Source organism: Malaclemys terrapin, chromosome 1 (genome assembly GCF_027887155.1).
Source record: "Malaclemys terrapin pileata isolate rMalTer1 chromosome 1, rMalTer1.hap1, whole genome shotgun sequence".
NCBI lineage: Eukaryota > Metazoa > Chordata > Testudines > Emydidae > Malaclemys > Malaclemys terrapin.
In genome coordinates this window covers 53,639,340-53,662,760 of record NC_071505.1, presented here as the reverse complement: position 1 = coordinate 53,662,760, position 23,421 = coordinate 53,639,340, and the positions used below count along the sequence as shown (strand labels likewise).

At 39.8% G+C, this 23,421-nt stretch overlaps 1 protein-coding gene across 3 annotated transcripts in view; it reads right to left on the bottom strand.

The window, feature by feature from the left end:
* The window catches only part of CNTN1 (contactin 1), a 430,834-nt gene that overhangs the window by 138,624 nt on the left and 268,789 nt on the right, over positions 1-23,421 (bottom strand). For all 3 annotated transcript variants that reach the window (XM_054024415.1, XM_054024420.1, XM_054024428.1), the window contains exons 4-6: positions 12,963-13,089; positions 7,725-7,897; positions 2,556-2,651 (exon numbers count right to left, since the gene is read on the bottom strand). In XM_054024415.1, the coding sequence (XP_053880390.1) occupies positions 2,556-2,651; positions 7,725-7,897; positions 12,963-13,089 (396 nt within the window). The remainder of the gene's footprint in view (positions 1-2,555; positions 2,652-7,724; positions 7,898-12,962; positions 13,090-23,421) is intronic.

Here is a 23,421-nt window from a genome sequence, read left to right as displayed (position 1 = left end):
GGGAGAGCGGGTTCAAGTCCCTGCTCCACATGAAGCAGAGTGGGGAGTTGAACCCATGTCTATTGGTTAAAATGGGGGTGGCACCACCACTGCCACCATCTCCTCCTCTGGCAGATGTGTTTTGTTCAGGCCCTCAATCCAGTAGGTGTGCTTTCAGCATGCTGACCAGATTGAACCCTGTAGGTAAAGGAACGCCTAGTTTGTGAATTATGTTGGGGCTTAGGTGTGAATTAGATGCCGAGTGTCAGGACTGATATGGCTTTGCATATGCCCACCAGAGGAAACTTAGGCGCCTAGGGAGTTTAGGCACATACTAAGTTAAGTGGCAGCTAAGTAGACGTTCTGAGGATCTAAATTTGTATTTAGCTGCCTAAAGTGCCTGTGAGGTGGTGCCTAAATCTTTTTGAGGATCTGGTCTTTAGGCACCTAAGTCTGACTTAAAAATTAATGGGACATAGGCTCCTAAGTGAGTTAGGCACCGCAACACCTAAATACCTTTACAAATCTGGGACTTAGCCCATTAGGGGAGTGATCAGAGAACTTTCTCGGAGGCACCATCTCATCAGCTAACTCGCTAGGAACTAGCATCAAAATCTGTGAACTAAGCACCTAACATTAGGTGCCCGAGTCCATAATTACCTCATAGGACACGGCTATTTCTACCTCCTTGCATATACTCAATGCAGGATAACTTTTGGTAATTTGACATGATATCCAGCAATCATTTATTGTATAAATAAAGTGTCACTATTTGAAGAAACACAATTGTTTCAATATTTCTTCAACAGATTTAATTAATGCTTTGGATATTAGGAAAATAAGAAACGTTGCATGTTCTCTATGTCCTTCTTGATGATTAATTCTCTATCAGCTAGAGAATCTCTATTTTGGGGGGAGTTAGCAGTAATAGCAAGTTTCCTAAAAGGAAGCATAATTTAGCCTTCTAATACCAAATCATTGTCTAACTACTATCTGAAAGAATTAGTTTGCAGAGTTAATTTAAATGTGCTTGCTTTCAAACCTTCAGCTGCAGCTTTTAACGTGGCAAGCTGAGCTCAGAATTGGTAATTACTGTAACAAATTAAAGAGTCTAAACACAATTCAACGTTAAATTCATGTCAAACTTGAATTAAACATTGTTAAATCGTAAAATAGACAGATGGAAATGTTAAGACCAAGAAGAAAATATCCATATATTTCTTCTGTTTGCATTATGTCAATATATAATCTTCTCAGAACAGTAAATGATACCATGCAGTACAGTTAAAATGTAATGGGCCAAATCCTGCTCTTACTGAGGTCACTGGTAAAACTCCACTGGTAAGACTTCAACAGTATCAGGATGAAACAAACTATCATGTGAAAATTTTGGTTGCTGATTTTCCTGATACAAGGTGCTATTATGTCCACTGGATGAGATAAATTGTCTTATCTTAGGTAGATATCTGGCCCATCATTGTAGTATCTGAGTGCCTCACCCCTGTGAGGTCGGGAAATGCTATTACAGATGAGGAGCTGAAGCACAGGGAGGTTAAGTGATTTGCCCAAGGTCACACAGGAAATCTGTGGTGGAGCAAGGAACTGAACCCAGTCCCAGGTTACTGCCATAGGTAATGGACCATCCTTCCTCCCAAATTCATAGAATCATAGAAATGTAGGACTGGAAGGGACCTCGATAGGTCATCTAGTCCAATCCCCTGTACTGAGGCAGGACTAAGTATTATCTAGACCTCCCCTGCCAGGTGTTCACCTAACCTGTTCTTAAAAAAACTCCAGTGACAGAGATTCCACAACCTCTCTAGGTAAATTACTTGATTTCTTTTTAGTAATCTTATTTCTAATTTCAAAAACTGTTTGTAAATTCTACAAGTAATCTGTACCTTATTGCTGTCACCATATAATTGAAGCCTTAGTTATACACATTACAATATAATTTTCACTCAGCTTCTATTAGTCTTGCTTTATTGTTTATTCCATATCACTATATATGCTTTTAATAGTTTACAGACAAACTGACCAGAAAAACCAGCAATGTTTTGTGTGCATTGTGCTTTTCTCTATTCTAGTTTGTACATCTGGGAAAATTTCTCCCTCGTCTTATACACTGTTCATCTACAAACATGTTGCCTGAAACTTATCTAGTGGATTTGAGAATGGGAAAAAAGTTACTGCTGTTTATTTACATCTCATATGAGTCAAGAAAAAGTTCCTTTCTCCATATGTCCATGAAGCAAGCAAGACCATAGGTTTTGGGGGGAAGAGAGAAATATAGAGATTTTATTTAATTTTAACTAACTGAAGTATTAACAGTCTCCAGAAATCTTTGTTCATTAACTTAAAGGGCTCAGTACACTCTCCGAAGGATTAAAGAAAAACTATCAGAAGGAATAATTTCTTGCCTTTCTTAATGCACTCTTAATTTAAACTACACGGTGTATACCAGCAGTATCTTTATTCCTTTTATTAGATTTAAACGGAAAATATCTTAATCACACATATACATCCTATCCCTTCCATACTATAAAGTTTGAAAATGGTAGTTTCAGTTGAATTACCTGGGTAATGGTAAGGAGGCTGGCAAAGAAGCACTGCTCCAACACCCTCCCGTACTTTCACCTCATAGCGTTCCTCGGGTGGAAACGTATCAAGATCTAGATTAAAAAAATAAAGAGACAATATAAGTGTTTTTCAGTGTTTTAGGATTATTTTCTATATTCGGATTTAAACATACAGCTCCTTTAGAGATGAATGTAGAAAATACATCAATGCTTGAGACAAAGTGCAGGGTCATACAGCCTGTTTTGTTTGCTTTAATACTAGTAGCACCAACTGTAATGGCTCTGCCTGTTCTAACCACTGCAGTTGCAACTGCCCATAAAGAAAAAAGAAATGTTGACTTTGGCTCTGATTCTCAGGTCCAGGTGAGGTGTATTTAGAGCAAGACCCCAAGGATGGGTAGGTGACTTCAGAGAATCTTTCATTTTCCCAAATGAGGGGCTGTCCAGGAGGCCAACTCAACCCCTGTTGTAACTTGGAGCATCCCCATGGCTTCCCCCAAGATGAACCAGGCTGTCCCTGCCTCCTGGACTATTCCAACAGCCAACTACTCAATGGCAGAGTGGTCCAGCTATGTATCCTATGCCAAGAGCTTTGAGATGGGGGCACAAAGCCAGCTGGGGGATCCTACTGTCTCTTTTACTAAGTGTTTGAATAGCACAAAGTACAATGGGAGTGGGGGAATCCGGAATGGGTTTTCGAAGTGGCTAGCTGAAACAGCTCTATGACCACCTTGTGCCAGTGGAACAGTGCAAAGGGTCTTCTGTAGAAGGGCCAAAAATCAGATCCTTTTGAGTTACACATTCTACAGGCTGTAGTATTGCAATAATGGTGGCCACGATTATAAGACAGTGATGGTTTGGTTGCATGTCAGTTACTGACAGCAGATTTTATGTTAAGAGTGGTACCTACAAGCTGGGCAATAGCTACCCTTCTTGTGTCACTTTCATTGTCGTATCTCTTATCAAATTAGATTGGGGCAGGGACTGTCTCTTTTACTAAGTGTTTGAATAGCACAAAGTACAATGGGAGTGGGGGAATCCGGAATGGGTTTTCTAAGTGCTGATGTAGTCTAAATAAATAATAATAAAGTATTAAAAGCTGTGCACAAAATCCTTCCCATCAAAAGCCAAAGGAATCATCCAACCTAAATTTAGATTATTTCAACTCTCTTTCCCAGGCTGCTAAAAGTGTCTGGTTCCAGGATCTAACTACAACTTACGTTCATGAGTAGCAAGGCAGAAACAATAACAACTAATCAGGATAGAGATGCATACGCACTTACACAAAAGGACAGCTGTATGGTTTATGAACTACTGTAACTGAGAAGACAGTAGAATAAATACTGTACACATAGCAGAGGGACATCAAAATAATAGGGTAAGAGGAGAAGCAGATCTTTTTAGTGACTGCTTGTAGGACAAACATCATAAAAGAAATGTCTAAGGACCTCTGCTATTAATATATAAACAGGGTATCTCTTCAAATGTCTGAACACCACACTCTCTTGATTCACTTTCTAGCTCACAACTAATTCAACCAATTATTCTTATGTATGGTTGGTTTAGTATTGGTACAAACTAGATTTGCAATGAAATCTGAGCTAGTTAAGAACAGTCATTCTGGGTCAGACCAAAGGTTCATCTAGCCCAGTATCTTGTCTTCCAACAGTGGCCAATGCCAGGTGCCCCAGAGGGAATGAATAGAACAGGTAATCATCAAGTGATCCATCCAGTCGCCCATTCCCAGCTTCTAGCAAACAGAGGCTAGGAACACCATCCCTGCCCATCCTGGCTAATAGCCATTGATGGACCTATCCTCCATGAACTTATCTAGTTCTTTTTTGAACCCTGTTATAGTCTTGGCCTTCATAACATCCTCTGGCAAGGAGTTCCACAGGTTGACCGTGCGTTGTGTGAAAAAATACTTCCTTTTGTTTGCTTGAAACTTGCTGCCTATTAAAACATATTTCTTTGATCAGGAATTGAATCCAAGCCACGGCAGCAAGAGCACCAAATCCTAACCGCTAGACCACCAGGAAGGACATAAGTTCTTAAATTGGCATGGCTTGGAATTCATGTATGTATGTATTCACCTACAGCATGAAACAGATGCCTTTTATTTGTCAAAGTGGACTACTCTTATCAAGCAGCTGTCCATGATATTTGCTTCCCGACTTCACAACATGTTTTTCCTGGCTCTAAAATTTCACAATTTCTTGTGAGGTTGCCACTGTTTTTCTTTCCCTCTTTCATCTTGGCATACTGCAGTTGTAAATCTATTATAGTGATTGTTAAAATACTAGTGCTATCCATGCGTGGAAAATATAAAACAAAGTGATTACTATTTTGAATATGGCCAAAGTATGGTTTGAGGAAAGAAAAAAAATCTAGTTGTCATTTTTTAAATATTTACTTTAATAATTTCCAGTTAAAATATGTAAATGCCTAACTTTATATCTGGACTTTTTATTTATGGTGTGTTTTGGATAAATTCGTGAACTTTAGGAATAATCACCACAAATTCAAAGGCATAGAAAAGAACAGGCAATTTAAATGTAAAAATAAATAAATTAGGTTTTTAGTGAAATAGAACGGTCTGTGCCAGAGTGAACAGAGATGTCTGTACAATTACTGATCTATAACTGCACAGTTTCTTCCCACTTATGAAATGCCCTGAATGCTGATTGGCTCTGAGTGTCTGATTTGCATAATGACTATCGTTATTACTCAGTAATTATAAAGAATGTGAATCCTTGAACTGTAACTGGAAGATATCCATTATTAACCAGAGTGCAAGAATTTGTATAATCACTTTACAGTTATAACTGTACATTGATTATGCAAATGTCTTTGCTTGCTCTGTTTGGCTACTACAGTCCCTCTGCTATGATTTGGCTCCTGTTATTACAATTTTCAATTCATTTTCCACCAAAAAGGAGGTGGTTCAGCTTCTGACTCCCATCAGCATAAGTCAAAAAAGCACCAACATTTTACATGAAAGAAGAAAATTCCCCAAAGCAAAGGAAGTTGTTGTGGGTGTGCGTGCGCACGTGCAAGGATGTGCGTGCATGTGTGTGGTAACAGCTGAAAGGGAAAATCTTTTTAAAAACTACTTTAAAACCTTTGATTCATTTCTCTCCTGGAGACCCAATTCAGCCCCATTGAAATCAGTTTTTGCCACTGTTTGGCAAAACGATTGGACTTTTCAGTTTACCCCCCCGCCTTCCTAAGAAGCCAGCTTGGATTTTCTCCCAATGACAATTTTTATTTAATTGAATTTAAGATGGCTGTCTTCACTATGAAAATCTCTTCCCTTTTCTCCCAAGTACAAATATTAAACATTCTTTGAATTTCACCAATTTTTTTTTCAGTTTTATAGAACGGGCAAGTCAATGAAAAAAATTAAAAAGTTTTTCACAATTATTTTTAGCATTTTTGAATGAGCTCTATGCCAAATATGGTTCTGAAACAGAAATATTTCACAGTTATTGTGGTGGTGGTGGGGAGGGAGAAGAGCTTTGCTGACCTATAGGGAGACCGGGGAAGGGGAAATAATGGAACAAAGAAAGCAAGAGACCACAAAGTTTTAATGCTTTTTTAAAAAACTGATTTTCAGCAGTTTCCTGGCATATTTTGGTTTCTGTTGTTTTTTTTATTCATCCCTGTCATTAGCATTTGAATATTTGCTTACAAAGCTCAGCATAACAATGCTGTTAACCTGATATAACCTAGGGATGTAAATATCATTTAAAAAGTTAATCGTTTAAATGATTAAAATCATATCATTTAACCGGTTAAAGGGAGTGGGACTGGGGCTGCTCTGGCCAGCCCGGGGCTGGGGCTTACACCTCTTTAAAGTGCTAGACTCCAAGTCTTCAGCCACAGGCATCTGCAGTGTGAACTACTGGAATGCATGCCACTCCTTGGATATTAGTGGGAAAGTGTGCCTACGGGCTAAATTCACCTTCACTACAGAGAAACTCTAATCCAGCCTTGCGTTTCTGGTAGAAAACGCACTGTGGAATATTTCTATTTAAAATACAGACCACACTTGCATCCAGACTTATGTGAAAATCCATGAGTCTGGCTTCACTTTTAAATCTTTGGTCCCATAATATTAAATTTACTTTCACAAAACATTACAACATGGGGTTTACATTAAACCTCTTAAACTGGTGGTATTATCCACTAAAAGTGAAATACTGCCCTGTGCAGAGAGCTATCACAAGGCCTATGGAGCACTTGTCTTGCCTAAGCCCTTAATATGGGGATTAAGCGGTCCATAGAGCCTTATACAGGATCTCTGCATGAGGACAGATTTCACCCTGTGTCTTTAATGTACAAAATATTTCCAGGATAACATCATTTTAAGGGGGAAATTAAAACAAAACAACAACAACAAAAACCCTTCTTTCTACAGATGATAAAATCTAGCTATTTATGTTACCTAGGTACATCCTTTTTAAGGTGACCAGATGTCCCGATTTTATAAGGATAGTCCCAATATTTGGGTATTTGTCATATATCGACGCCTATTCCTCCCACCCCATTCCAGGTTTTCACACGTGTTATCTGGTCACCCTAATCTTTCTCAACAAAGTATCTGTTGTTGACAGTGTGTGTGTGGAAAAAACTGGCTCCATTGTCTGAAGTTGACAGAAAAGCCCTCAGCAGGGCCTTAAATGTGGCATAAGAATTGCAGCATTCTTTTCACTATAAAATGACACATCATCCATCTTCAAGAACTTCCAATCTGTTTTGACAAGGATGACAGCTGACCTTCATCATGTGAACCTATCTGTATCTCTCTTCTGACAACTTCCCCATGGGTTCTATTGTGTCTTAAAAAAATTAGGACACTATATGCCTGAAGATTGTGGGAATTCCCCCTCTCTGGCTAAACAAGCTGTGTGACCCTCTTTGCAGATATAAACTTAAGGCCTTTGAAATGGTTGTAATGCCAACAGCAGGATGAAGAGTATAAGCTGCTTTAAAAACTTACTTCTTGCTGGTCTGTCGATGAAGGCACATTATATAATTTTCACAGAGCAATACAATGATACAATGCAATGACTGTAAACTGCTGCAACAATAATACAGTGAAACATTGACCATTTAAACCTAATCGGTATGTGCTTATCTGTTTTAAAGTTAACAATTGCTTACATCCAAAACTTAGAGTAGCTTCAGCGCTTCGGACAGTTCCAAAGATATTCGATGCTATGCAAACATATTTCCCAGCATCCTTTGATTTCTCTGGGTTATTGATAAGAAGTCTACCTCCCACCATACTGTAGCGATCCTTTGTTAAATCAATATCCCAGTCATTTAGTTTCCACCTATTAAAAAAAGAAAAGGTGATGTGATGGTTGCAAAAAATCTACTCAAAAAATTATTTGCAAGAAAACTCTTCATATATGGGTTCACAACTTGCTATTAATTGTAAATAACTATGATATTATATTCATGTATTACAATAAATGGTTTTATTTTAATTTTCCTCAGACAAGGCTCTCAAATTTTACCTGCCTTAATAGCATATAAACGTGATGTACGGCAGTGTAGTTGTAGCCATGACAGTCCCAGTATATTAGAGAGACAAGGTGGGTGAGGTAATATCTTTTAACAGAAGTTGGTCCAATAAAAAATTATTACCTCACCCAAATTATCTCTCTATAAACATGATGGTCAGTCCAATTCGCAAGGTGAGAACAACCACCATCCGTGAGACTGAAAGAGCTATACAACGGTGGGGCTGGGGGAGGGGGTCAAGTAGCTAAAGAAAACACCCACTGTGCACCCATGGAATATGCAGAGTTACTACCTAATCTCTACCAGATCCTCCCCCATACACTTGGGGATGTGTAGGCCAAGGAAGTTACTCCAGGCATAAAGTAATAGTAATACCAGTGAAAAGAAAGTCAGACTTCTTCTAACACTGCCGCTTTTTTAAACAACAAAATTGCTGGGGATTGCTACCCTGACTGCTAGAAGAATGACTGGGGCACTCTGCATGGGAGACTGGGTGTGTAAATGGATGGGTCAGCTCCCACATTTGAGGCATTGCTGTTTCATTCCATAAAATACAACCCCAACAAGGCAGGAACTCAGTGAGCCACATTCATCCCTAGTGTAACTCTACTCATTTCAATGGAGTTACTCCAGAAATGAATATGACCCAATACTTTTGAATTGCCCACACAATTCCATGGGAATGTATAGGTATTATTGTGTCCACTAGAGGGAGCCCATAATCTTGCTTGAAGGCAACAGAAATGTATTGAGAATATATAAAGTCTATAAAGTTCAAAGTATGCACACAATTTCATATCAAGATCTACAGGCAAACAATACTTTTTGAAAATCATATTACTCTCTGTTTGCTTCTTCAACAAAAAGAACTACTGAAAGGTTGTGTTAAATGCAGTTACTGTTGGGAAGTTAAAGTTAATTAAAAATTGAAATTTGAAAAAGAGAGAAAAAATCATGTTAAGTGATTTTAATAAAAATACATCCCTAACAAGATCAAAACTCAATAACTTTCAAAAAGGAAGCTTTTGCATAGCATCAGCAGTAATAAACAATAATAATAATAGTAATAAAATCTTTAATTATATTCATGGGAATTAAAAGTTGTTATTTCATTACCATTAAGAAAATCACATGTAGACATTATTAATAAATTATAAAATATATGCAGAAATATACAAGGGTAGCTATCACATACATAGTTTAAAATATGACAAAACAGACCAGAACATTCTACACAAACTGGAATCTGTGGCAAATCAGAAGAAAAAGTCATAGTAAACATGTTCTTCTGAACTTGTTAGTTTGAGGTCAGTACACAGTCATGTTTCCTTGATCCAGCTTGAATTTTTCTTTTTGTATGAACACAATATTATTTATATTCCTTCGTAAAACAAGGTTACTCTATAATTAAATGTCATAAAAATGGACCTTAATAGACTCATTCAAAATGTGCACAAACCATATAACCATATAATGCCAGTATATCTTTTTTGAGATGGGGAGACCACATCTGCACACACTATTCAAGATGTGGGCGTACCATGGATTTATATAAGGGCAATAAGATATTCTCTGTCTTATTCTCTATCCCTTTTTGAATGATTCCTAACATCCTGTTTGCTTTTCTGACTGCCGCTGCATACTGCGTGGACATCTTCAGAGAACTATCCACGATGAATCCAAGATCTCTTTCCTGATTAGTTGTAGTAAATTAGCCTCCCATCATATTGTATGTATAGTTATGGGGTTATTTTTCCCAATGTGCATTACTTTACATTTATTCACATTACATTTCATTTGCCATTTTGTTGCCCGATCACTTAGTTTTGTGAGATCTTTTTGAAGTTCTTCACAGTCTGTTTTGGTCTTAACTATCTTGAGCAGTTTAGTATCATCTGCAAACTTTGCCACCTCACTGTTTACCCCTTTCTCCAGATCATTTATGAATAAGTTGAATAGGATTGGTCCTAGGACTGACCCTTGGGGAACACTACTAGTTACCCTTCTCCATTCTGAAAATTTACCATTTATTCCTACCCTTTGTTCCCTGTCTTTTAACTAGTTCTCAATCCATGAAAGGATCTTCCCTCTTATCCCATGACAACTTAATTTACGTAAGAGCCTTTGGTGAGGGACCTTGTCAAAGGCTTTCTGGAAATCTAAGTACACTGTGTCCACTGGATCCTCCTTGTCCACGTTTGTTGACCCCTTCAAAGAACTCTAATAGATTAGTAAGACATTATTTCCCTTTACAGAAACCATGTTGACTTTTGCCCAACAATTTATGTTCTTCTGTGTGTCTGACAATTTTTTTCTTCACTATTGTTTCAACTAATTGCCTGGTACTGAAGTTAGATTTACCGGTCTGTAATTGCCAGGATCACCTAGAGACCTTTTTAAATATTGACGTTACATTAGCTATCTTCCAGTCATTGGGTACAGAAGCTGATTTAAAGGAGAGGTTACAAACCATAGTTAATAGTTAATAGTTCCACAATTTCACATTTGAGTTCTTTCAGAAAAATGGAGCAAGTAATTAAGGAAATCATCTGCAAACACTTGGAAGGTGGTAAAGTGACAAGGGAATAGCCAGCATGGATTTGTAAAGAACAAATCATGTCAAACCAATCTGATAGCTTTCTTTGATAGGATAACGAGTCTTGTGGATAAGGGAGAAGCTGTGGATGTGGTATACCTAGACTTTAGTAAGGCATTTGATACGGTCTTGCATGATATTCTTATCGATAAACTAGGCAAATACAATTTAGATGGGGCTACTATAAGGTGGGTGCATAACTGGCTGGATAACCGTACTCAGAAAGCTGTTATTAATGGTTCCCAATCCTGCTGGAAAGGCATAACAAGTGGGGTTCCGCAGGGGTGTGTTTTGGGACCGGCTCTGTTCAATATCTTTATTAACGACTTAGATATTGGCATAGAAAGTACACTTATTAAGTTTGCAGATGATACCAAACTGGGAGGGATTGCAACTGCTTTGGAGGACAGGGTCATAATTCAAAATGATCTGGACAAATTGAGGTAAACAGGATGAAGTTAAACAAAGACAAATGCAAAGTGCTCCACTTAGGAAGGAAAAATCAGTTTCACACATACAGAATGGGAAGAGACTGTCTAGGAAGGAGTACAGCAGAAAGGGACCTAGGGGTTATAGTGGACCACAAGCTAAATATAAGTCAACAGTGTGATGCTGTTGCAAAAAAAGCAAACATGATTCTGGGATGTATTAACACATAAATGTCTATCAGGGATGGTCTAGACAGTATTTGGTCCTGCCATGAGGGCAGGGAACTGGACTCGATGACCTCTCGAGGTCCCTTCCAGTCCTAGAATCTATGAATCAAAGCATGAAGAGGCAAACTTGTTTATCTTAGCGATTGGCTGAACAAGATGTAGTTCAGTGGACTTCTAGGCTCTAAAGTTTTACATTGTTTTGTTATGGAGTGCTATTATGTAACAAAAAAAATCTACGTTTGTAAATTGCACTTTCACAATAAAGAGATTGCACTACAGTACTTGTATGAGGTGAATAGAAAATATTCTTTTGTCATTTACACAGTGCAAATATTTGTAATCAAAAGTAATATAAAGTGAGCACTGTACACTTTGTATTCTGTGTTGTAACTGAAATCAATATATTTTAAAATTTAGAAAAACATCCAAAAATATTTAGTAAATTAAATTGGTATTAGATTTTTTAACAGTGTGATTAAAACTGCGATTAATTGCAATTAATTATTTTAATTAATCGTGCGAGTTAACTGCGATTAATCGACAGCTCTAGTGGAAGTCTACATTCCCCATGAACAATCCTGCTGGTTTGGACTTTGAAGAAGTCATGGTGGTAAGGGGGGGGAAAAAAAAAACCATTAGCCTCCACCATCACCATAAGAACGCAAGAACTCTCTCTATTACGAAGGATCAGAATCAGAATGAGTTGTCTAGCCCCAGTGTTCTAATCTCCTCTCAAGTTCTCCATTCATCACAGATATTTTGTATAATCAAGTGATCTGCAAGGATGATGAGGTGAAAATGAACATTTGGGGGGTACTGTGTTGATGGTACAGTACAGTAGATGATCATAATGTTATTATAGACATTGACAGAATGGCTCAGTGACTCAATTGTGTCTTCCTTCATACAACTCTTGACAGAGGAGTAAGTCTGTCAGTTTGTGAGGGTAGATGAATGAAATGGGTCCCTCGCCTTGAGAGGACTTAGGAGTCTGTCCCTACTTTGAAGGAGGTGGTTATCTGACCATGACAAGAATGTAAACTACCATGCTCTCATGACAAAAGATAAGCTCCAGAGTATGTCCTTTGATGTGTGTTGAACCTATTGTAGAGACCCATGGAAGCCATGAGATCCTACACTTGCACAGAAGAATCAATCATCATGGACTGGTTCATTAAGAATATGAGGTTTATGATGACAGAGTTCATATGGTGAAACTCTAGACTAGAGCTCGTAGAAACATTTTCAAAATAAATTTCAATTAAAAAGCTTCTCAGGTCCAGGATGACACTGCTATCTCTGATTTTGACTGACAGGAAATGAAGGACTGTCTTGAAAGATCACAGCTAGGCTCCCAAAAACAAATTAAGAAACCTGAAAATGTTTCATGAAACACAATTGATATTTTCTGTCCAGGACTTCCCTAGACATTATTGCAAGTATAACAAAAACTGTCTTTTTAATTAAAAAATGCACAAACTTCAAAAATGTATAGGAAGACTATATATCCACTTGCTAAACCATTCATTCATTCAGAATCAGCAAATTATAATAGTTGAAATGTTTAGTGTGTGAAATGCCTGACAAGCCCTGTAATTCAAAACCAAGCTAAAGGCTTACTTGTAAGTTGGAAAAGGGATTGCTCGAGCTCTGCAGTTCATTGAAACTTGTCCATCTGTAGATTCCTCAGGGTAGATGGTATAAATGGGTTGCTCCTCAAAAACTGGGCCATATCCTTTTCCATCCTCTGAAATAAAAATATAGGTTCACAATTAATAGATGTTAAGAAAGTAAATCTTATGTACGGCCATACTGGGTCAAACCAAAGGTCCATCTAGCCCAATATCCTGTCTTCAGACAGTGTCCCATGCCAGGTGTTTCAGAGGGAATGAACAGAACAGATAATCATCAAGTGGTCCCCCTCCCCCACTGCCCATTCCCAGCTTCTGACAAACAAAGTCTAGGGACACCATCCCTGCCAATCCTGGCTAATAGCCATCAATGGACCTATCCTCCATGAATGTATCTAGTTATTTTTTGAACCCTGTTATAGTCTCGGTCTTCACAACATCCTTGGGCAAAGAGTTCCACAGGTTCACTGTGCACTGTGTGAAGAAATACTTCCTTTTGTTTGTTTTAAACCTCCTGCCTATTAATTTCATTTGGTGACCCCTAGTTCTTGTTATGAGAAGGAATAAGTAACACTTCCTTATTCACTTTCTCCACACCAGTCATGATTTTATAGACATCTATCATATCCCCCCTTAGTCATCTCTTTTCCAAGCTGAAAAGTCCCAGTCTTATTAATCTCTCTTGAACCAATTTACATCATCCACACCTATTAATTGGGTATTGATTTTCATTAAGAAACAAACAATAAAAAATACAAAAGGCCCACCCTTTATAACATGCTGTGTGTGTGGATGCTGTTGGTTTGTTAGCCCTGCAAAACTAAGTTCTGCATGCATCAACAAAAAAAGCACAGCATGGACATCAGTGCTGGCTTCCTTTTACCACTCTCCTCTGGGTCATTCTTGCCCTGGGGTGAGGGAGAAGGTAATTTAGATTTCATTTCCATTAATTTCTTACCCTCTCTGTTGACATTACCAACTAGAGTGACAATTAGTGCCAGGTCTGATGGAAGTATGTGTCATTTGGACATCTGTCTACTAGGAATGCACTTGAGACCAACTCATCTGACACAGGCCAACATACTGCCAGCACTGATAGTGAGGACATGTGAGCTGGGACAAATACAAACGAGTGAGCTAAAGCTGAATAATCTCTTTTCCTATGACCTACAGAACACCAAAGTTTTTATATGTATGGAATGAATCTTTACTGTACGGATAAAAGACTAATATGAAAGAAAATGAAGCTGAGTCTTCCTCTCCAAATCAAATTGCTCTCCTTTTATTCAGGCCTCTTGGAAAAGAAAAATGATGTTGCCACTTTGATGTAAGATGCTGCAGGCAAAGGTAAATTTATCATTGTATATTCAATTAAATCCCAAAAAAGCTATGTTAAAAGAAAAGTTGATGTGACAGGTATTGCTTACATTCATGCTTGCATTGAAAAGTCTCACAAGTTAGGAAATTCCAGAATTAAAGTTCTCTGAGCAATTCACATTTTTAAATAGCTTTGTCCCCCCCCCCCCCCCATGCCCGTCCTCTTCCTGAGCTCCTGACCTCTTCACCTTGCTCTCTCTCTCTTCCCCTCCTTGCTTCCTGCATTCAAGACAGGCTGCTTTCACCCTCCTTCTCCACATTGCCAGGGCACCAGCAGTGGCTCTTAGTTCTGGTGACTGTTGACACAGTGGTCCCCAGCTCCTGGGAAGAGTAATGACAGGGAATTTCCTGTCTAGCCCCTGCAGCCCTCGTATGTAGCACGCACAGGACAGTCTGCAGAATGTGCATGTAGATGCTCTGGGGGGAAGAGCATGCTCAGTGCAGGTGGAATGTTAAGAGATTTTAACTGACAAACTCTAATAAGTCTCTACTGAACAAATTTCAGAGTAACAGCCGTGTTAGTCTGTATCCGCAAAAAGAAGAACAGGAGTACTTGTGGCACCTTAGAGACTAACAAATTTATTAGAGCATAAGCTTTCGTGGACTACAGCCCACTTCTTCGGATGCATATAGAATGGAACATATATTGAGGAGATATATATACACACATACAGAGAGCATAAACAGGTGGGAGTTGTCTTACCAACTCTGAGAGGCCAATTAATTAAGAGAAAAAAAACTTTTGAAGTGATAATCAAGATAGCCCAGTACAGACAGTTTGATAAGAAGTGTGAGAGTACTTACAAGGGGAGATAGAGTCAATGTTTGTAATGGCTCAGCCATTCCCAGTCCTTATTCAACCCGGAGTTGATTGTGTCTAGTTTGCATATCAATTCTAGCTCTGCAGTCTCTCTTTGGAGTCTGTTTTTGAAGTTTTTCTGTTGTAATATAGCCACCCGCAGGTCTGTCACTGAATGGCCAGACAGGTTAAAGTACTCAAAAACCAATGGGAGAACACTTTAAGGTGTTACAGCTTCTCTACTAAATGAGAAAATGGAATATACCTAAAATATCAACTAATAAATTAATATCAGTATTTCATTCATAGGACCTAGCCACATCAGCCACAACATCAGGAGCTCGTTCATCTGCACATCTACCAATGTGATACCATCATGTGCCCCCCTGCCATGTACATTGGCCAAACCAGACAGACTCTATGCAAAAGAATAAGTAAATTATATTTCAAATTTGAGTAAGTTATATGATTTCATTCTTCCTATTTGGGGCACTCTGTGCCAAATTCTAAAGTTGAGGGGTAGGATATTCAAAAGCGCTGAAATGTCTGAGGGGCCCCATTGAAAAGTCACAGGGATGTGTGTGCCTAAGTAACTTAGGCACAATTGAAAACATTTCTGCCAGGCTTTGCCAGCAGTGCCCCATCCCTGCACGGCAGCTCCTGGGGCTGGCCAACTGCAAGCTGCGGCCATGGGGAAAGGCAGCAGCAAAATAGTTGGGAGCTGCAAGGAGAGCCGCTGCTCTTGCTGCTGCCTCTCCCCACTGAGCTAACTTCTCGGAGCTGCAGGGAGGGGCCGCTGAGCATAAGAGGGGGCGTGCTGAGGTGTGGGGGGGGTAACCTTTAAATTGTGCCCCCCACAATCAGTAGATACCAGTTGTCTATGTTACAGTATAAGATGGTATATTTATGTGGTTTAATAATACATGAATTTTAAATAATAGTATGCTGTAAAAGTAAAGAGAAAGGAAATCATTCTTCAGCTGTTCTGGCCATCTTTCCAGTTCTCCTCCCGCTTCTGTGACAAGTCTCTCTCCTCCTTACCTGGATGTTGTTATAAATGAATTTGCATGAATGAATGAATGAATGAATGAAAACAGTACCTCTTTGGACCTGCTCCCAGTCGAGGCAATGGAAATTTGTCACTGACTTCAAGTAGAACAGGATCAAGCTCTTTATCAGTATCTCAGATAGCTTTCTGCTAGTTTTCTAATACAAATATTGGCCCAAAAATGTGGGAATTAGGAATAACAAAAATACCATCTGTATATTATTGGACTTTTTGTTGTCTTATGGAAACACATAATTTTTATCAACCTATGATGGTGTCATAGTGTGAATAGTAAATGCTGTGCACCAGCAGAGAGTGATCCTCTATCTATACACAGATTAACACATCCCCAGGAGTAGTTATGCCCCTTTGCATTAATCAGCTAGTGTTAAGGGGTCATAATCCAGCCACAAATCAGCAGCAGAGATTTCCCCCATTTTAAAGAATCATCCTACTGGTATCTATGCAACACCCTGGTGGTGCATCTAGGTGCAGTTGGGCCTTGAACCTCTACAACCCCACCTCCCTATGTAGGCCATTTGTCAGGGGTGTGGTCGAGCACCACTCCACTGCACCTGTAACCCTTTTGCCCATCAGAGGGCAGCAACAAGGGCCAGGTTCAGTATCTAGGGGTTCCGTTTAAATAACACAATGTAAAACCGGCTCGAGCCCCCACCCAGTGACCTGGGACAATTACATGCCACCCCCCTGGGTGCCTCTAAGAGGAAATACATCTGAGTGTTGCAAAAGCCTTTTAATAAAGGGGGGAAACAATGCGGCATTATGTTGGGGAAACACCACAAACAGGATTCATAACATGAACCATGAGCAAAAGACCCACCCCGAAGTAAGTTTGGCAGTGTCCTTTTCCCCTCAGGGTCTTAAGTCCAGCAACCCAACAGTCACCCCCACCCACAGTTTCTGACCTTGGTCAGTGCAGCCCGAATGGTTCTTGAGTCCAGCAACCCAAAAGTCACTCCTCCCACAGTTTCTGTCCTTGGTCAGTGCAGCCCCCAGAGTTCAGAAGTTCATCTGCAGAGTTTACCTCCCAGCCTGGGTGGAAGTGGGGGGAGGTATGGGGGCATCTTACATACGCCACTGCTTAGGTTGATGGCCGATTGCCACGCCTCTCCGTGGGGTTCTGCTACAGCCTTCACCACCAGCTGCGCCTCTCCACCAGCCGTCCTCTCCGCTAGCTGCACCTCTCTGCTATCCGCTCCTCACTCTGCTATCTGTCCTGCTAGCCGCTCACCAACTTGTCTTCAGGCCCCACCCCTACTTAACACCAGTGATTTTGGCTCTCAGTAACTTCAGCACTCAGTGATTTCATCTGTTAATAGGGGGGCCTCAGTGCTGGCACACTCAGAACCACTAGCCCAAAGTAGGTCTAATGCTTAGACCTAGGAATCAGTGATTTCAGCTCTGCAGCACCTAACAAGACTTCTAACTGAGTCAAAATTAGCTCTATTATTACACCACAAAGAGAGAGGTGTCAAAGTGGTGTTTGGGGCCCTCAGAAGGGGTCCACACTACCATGTACACATACCTGTCCCAGCCTCTCTCTCAATTCACTGGGCTTTGGAACCCATGTCTCTTGCCTAGCGAGTGCTACTTAGTTGAGGGTGAGTCCCTCAGTCATAAAATGCCAAGTACAGTTCTACTGTCCTTGATTCACCCAACCAGGATAACACTTTATTACTCCTGCCCCAATAACAAAGAAACTGGGGATCCCACAGCAGCCAAAGTGACCATTTGAGCAAGCAGTCTATCATGCTAGGCAGGGTGGGTGTGCCCATGCAAACGAGATCAGCCTCTGAAGTCCTTTTCCACAGCTCACCATCAGATGTCAGGGTAGAGCTCATTCTGACTCTGCTTACACACCAATCCTCCACAGGCTTAAGACCCCAAATCAGTGATGTAATTTAGAGTTCCTGGCAACAGCTCTGAGGGGTGTAGTGCCGGCTCTCAAAATATGAGAGCTGGAACCTGCTGTCTGAGGCATGCCCCTGCACCATCCACTCCCCACACTAAGCAATGCTCTGGAACAGATAAGGATATGCCCCACAGCCTGATGCAATTACAGTCCACAGCAGCAGCATCTCTGATACCACAATGTGATGTGTGTGCCTAACTGGTTACTTTCTAATGATGGCCATAATGTGGTGGGTAAAGTTCAAAATTCTCTCTAACCTTTTATAAATCTGCAAATAATACTTTAAAAGGCTTAACTGGTATTTCCTATCCTTATAATCAGGACTACCACTAGAAAAGATGATAACTTCAAGTAAAAGGCAAAAAAAAAAAAAAGATTAACTGTGTCCCCTGTATAGATCTGCTTTTCAATTTTTATTTCCATTTTTTCTTCCCATCAGTTTCTTATGCCAGGAGCAGATTTCTTTACCTCAGTATTTGTTTAGTTACAGAATTCCTGCTCTCATTAATTACATTTGCTGTTTCCAGATTTAAAGATTCAGGGCCAAATTCATCCCTGCTGTAATTACATTGACTTTCATTAACTTATGCTAGGCTTGAATTTGTTATAATCATTAATAGATAAAGCAGACAAATTCCGACTTGATTTACATCCTGTGCAATGAATTACACCCTGAAATGGCAATGAATTCAGTAGGATTATGTAGTGGGGCAGATCGCTACACAACTCAGGAAGGGGTTAAAGAACTTCTGTGGGCACAATCAGCCCAACCTAGCGCACGTGTGAGGCTTGTCAAACCTGAAGCAGGTGATTCTTTAAAACGGAAGATCCAAACCCACTCCAGGATGGCACTTTGGAGTGAGCAGAACTAGAACACAGAGCTCTCTAGTTCCAGAGAGCAGGGGCTACTTACTGGGAAAGTGTTAAAGTGCTGTTATATTTGGACCCAACAGAGAAGGAAATAGATATAGGGAAAGCTGACAGAAAGACTTAATTGTTTCGGCCACAAAATAGAAACTAAAATGAAAGTGAAGCTCTGCACTGAGCTCAGAGAGCTTAATCATTTAAAAGGGCGGGACATCACATTCCTCCACCCCAGTTTAAAATACTTCCCAAATATATACACATTGTCATTTACATGGTTACCGACAACACTGTATCAGCAGTTCTCAACCAGAGGTCTGAGACCCCTGGTGAGCATGAGCAGTCTCTCCAACCACCCAGCTCTGAAGGCAGTGCAGAAGTAACGGTGGCAATACTGTGACCCCCCCTAAAATAACCTTGCCAGCCCCCCGCAACTCTCTTTTGGGTCAGGACCCCCAATTTGAGAAACACTGGTCTCCCCACATTAAATCTGTACAGTGTAGGGTAAAATCACACAAAAGACCAGATTTCATGGGGGGAAGGACCCTAAATTTGATAGGGCCCTAGGTATAGGTCAGGGCAACACTGGATGCCTGAGCTTACCTGATGAAACAGCACCCCAGTGGCATTTTTGTTTTTTCTAGTTAAAAATTATGGGGTTAACTTGTGAAAGTCGTAGAACCGGAAAGTCAAATGTAAGTACTGCATTTTTAAAAAGATTTTAAAATATGCTAAGTTTTCAGAGTAACATTCATTGATAAGTTTACAGTTCTTCATTCAAAAACACACCAATTAAACATTGTTATTGTTAGTATGGAGCTTCAGGCTGGTGCCAACTTTGCTTTCATTTACTCCAGCGTATGCTGAGGCTTGGTCTACACTACAGACTCAGGTCCACACCCCCAGACATTCAGTTATAGCAACTGAACTCTTGGTGCAGATGCTATGTCAATGGGATGGCTTCTCTCATTGACATAACTACTGCCTCTCAGGGAGTTGGAGTACGTACACCAACGAGAGAAGCTCTCCTATCAGCATAGGTAGTGTCTTCACTAAGCGCTACAGCAGTGCAGCTGCACCGCTGAAGCTCTGTATGTGTAGACAAGCCCTCAGAGTAACTCCAACTTCAACAATCTGGACATCCGTCAGCAAAGAACTCATCTGAGACCAAATCATTTCATTCATTGCAAGCCAATAAATTGCCATCACATAGCAGTGAATTTTAATCATTCCATACCTAAAGCTGCATGTGAACCAGTGACATGCAGATATTAGGCCCCAGTGACATTTTCAGTTATGGAGTTCCTGATTATTATTATATATTATTAAGCACCAATAGCTTGCAGTTACCCAAGTGAAAATGGCCTATACTGATGTATGTTAGAATCTTTTTCTTTTTCACAGGAAAAATAGGAATATAGAAATTGTCATACTGGATTAAATCCTAGGTCTTTCTAGTCCAGTATCCTATCTCTGACAGTGGCCACCACCAGAAGCTTTAGAGTAAGATCCTGTGCAGAGTATTCCAGATGAGGCCACACCATTGATTATATAGATACTATAATATTCTCTGCATTCCTTCTGCATCCTAACATATTATTTGCTTTTTTGACTGCAGCTGCACTTTGAGCAGATGTTTTCATTGAGCTGTCTGCCATGACACCAACTAACCTTTTCTGTGTTGATAGTTAATTTAGAACCCTGTAAAACGTATGTAAATTTTTCCCTCCACAGTGCATTACTTTGCATTTATTGACTCAGAATTTCATTTGCCATCATATTGCTCATTCACCTAGCTTGTTTAGATCTCCCCACAGTCCCCTCTAGTCCTGACTAACCTAAATAACAGTGTCATTTGCAAATTTTGCTACGTCACTACGCACACATCCCACACTCCTTTTCAGATAATTAAAATATTGATCAAAATGAGACCTAATACTGCACCTTGAGGTATCCCATAGTAAATTTTCATCTTGGCAAAAGTTTAACAATTAATGCTATGCTTTACTTTCTGTCTCTTAGCCAATTTTTGAACCATACTTTGTTTAGTTACAAAATTCCTGCTCTCATTAATTACATTTGCTGTTTCCAGATTTAAAGATTCAGGGCCAAATTCATCCCTGCTGTAATTACATTTACTTTCATTTACTTATGCTAGGCTTGAACCATACTTTGCCTCTCACCCCATAACTACTTAGCCTCTTGTATGGGTCAAAGGCCTTAAACTATCAACAGGTTCTCCATTATCCATGACTATAATGATACTTTCAAAGAATTCTAACAGATTAGTAAGACACAATTTTCCCTTGCAGAAACTATGCTGGTTGTACTCTATCCTGACATGATTTTTTTATCTGTTTTGTTATTCTGTATTTCATAGATTCATAGATTCTAGGACTGGAAGGGATCTCGAGAGGTCATCGAGTCCAGTCCCCTGCCCTCATGGCAGGACCAAATACTGTCTAGACCATCCCTGATAGACATTTATCTAACCTACTCTTAAATATCTCCAGAGATGGAGATTCCACAACCTCCCTAAGCAATTTATTCCAGTGTTTAACCACCCTGACAGTTAGCAACTTTTTTCCTAATGTCCAACGTAAACCTCCCTTGCTGCAGTTTAAGCCCATTGCTTCTTGTTCTATCCTTAGAGGCTAAGATGAACAAGTTTTCTCCCTCCTCCTTATGACACCCTTTTAGATAACTGAAAACTGCTATCATGTCCCCTCTCAGTCTTCTCTTTTCCAAACTAAACAAACCCAATTCTTTCAGCCTTCCTTCATAGGTCATGTTCTCTAGACCTTTAATCATTCTTGTTGCTCTTCTCTGGACCCTCTCCAATTTCTCCACATCTTTCCTGAAATGCGGTGCCCAGAACTGGACACAATACTCCAGTTGAGGCCTAACCAGCGCAGAGTAGAGCAGAAGAATGACTTCTCGTGTTTTGCTCATAACACACCTGTTAATGCATTCCAGAATCATGTTTGCTTTTTTTGCAACAGTATCACACTGTTGACTCATATTTAGCTTGTGGTCCACTATAACCCCTAGATCCCTTTCTGCCATACTCCTTTCTAGACAGTCTCTTCCCATTCTGAATTTGTGAAACTGATTGTTCCTTCCTAAGTGGAGCACTTTGCATTTGTCTTTATTAAACTTTATCCTGTTTACCTCAAATCATTTCTCCAATTTGTTCAGATCATTTTGAATTATGACCCTATCCTCCAAAGCAGTTGCAATCCCTCCCAGTTTGGTATCATCTGCAAACTTAATAAGCGTACTTTCAATGCCAATTTTTAAGTCGTTGATGAAGATATTGAACAGAGCCGGTCCCAAAACAGACCCCTGCGGAACCCCACTTGTTATACCTTTCCAGCAGGATTGGGAACCATTAATAACTACTCTCTGAGTATGGTTATCCAGCCAGTCATGCACCCACCTTATAGTAGCCCCATCTAAGTTGTATTTGCCTAGTTTATTGAGAAGGGTATCATGTGAGACCATATCAAATGCCTTACTAAAGTCTAGGTATACCACATCCACCGCTTCTCCCTTATCCACAAGACTTGTTATCCTACCAAAGAAAGCTATCAGACTGGTTTGACATGATTTGTTCTTTACAAATCCATACTGGCTATTCCCTATCACCTTACCATCTTCCAAGTGTTTGCAGATGATTTCTTTAATTACTTGCTCCATTCTCTTCCCTGGTACAGAAGTTAAACTATCTGGTGTGTAGTTTCCTGGGTTGTTTTTATTTCCCTTTTTATAGATGGGCACTATATTTGCCCTTTTCCAGTCTTCTGGAATCTCTCCTGTCTCCCATGATTTTCCAAAGATAATAGCTAGAGGCTCAGATACCTCCTGTATTAGCTCCTTGAGTATTCTAGGATGCATTTCATCAGGCCCTGGTGACTTGCAGGAATCTAATTTTTCTAAGTAATTTTTAACTTGTTCTTTTTTTTATTTTATCTTCTAAACCTAACTCCTTCCCATTAGCATGCACTATGTTAGGCATTCCTTCAGACTTCTCGGTGAAGACTGAAACAAAGAAGTCATTAAGCATCTCTGCTATTTCCAAGTTTCCTGTTACTGTTTCTCCCTCCTCACTGAGCAGTGGGCCTACCCTGTCCTTGGTCTTCCTCTTGCTTCTAATGTATTGATAAATAGTCTTCTTGTTTCCCTTTATTCCTGTAACTAAGTTGAGCTCATTTTGTGCCTTTGCTTTTCTAATCTTGCCCCTGCATTCCTGTGTTGTTTGCCTATATTCATCCTTTGTCATTTGTCCTAGTTTCCATTTTTTATATGACTCCTTTTTACTTTTTAGATCATGCAAGATCTCGTGGTTAAGCCAAGGTGGTCTTTTGACACATTTTCTATCTCTCCTACCCAGTGGAATAGCTTGCTTTTGGGCCCTTAATACTGTC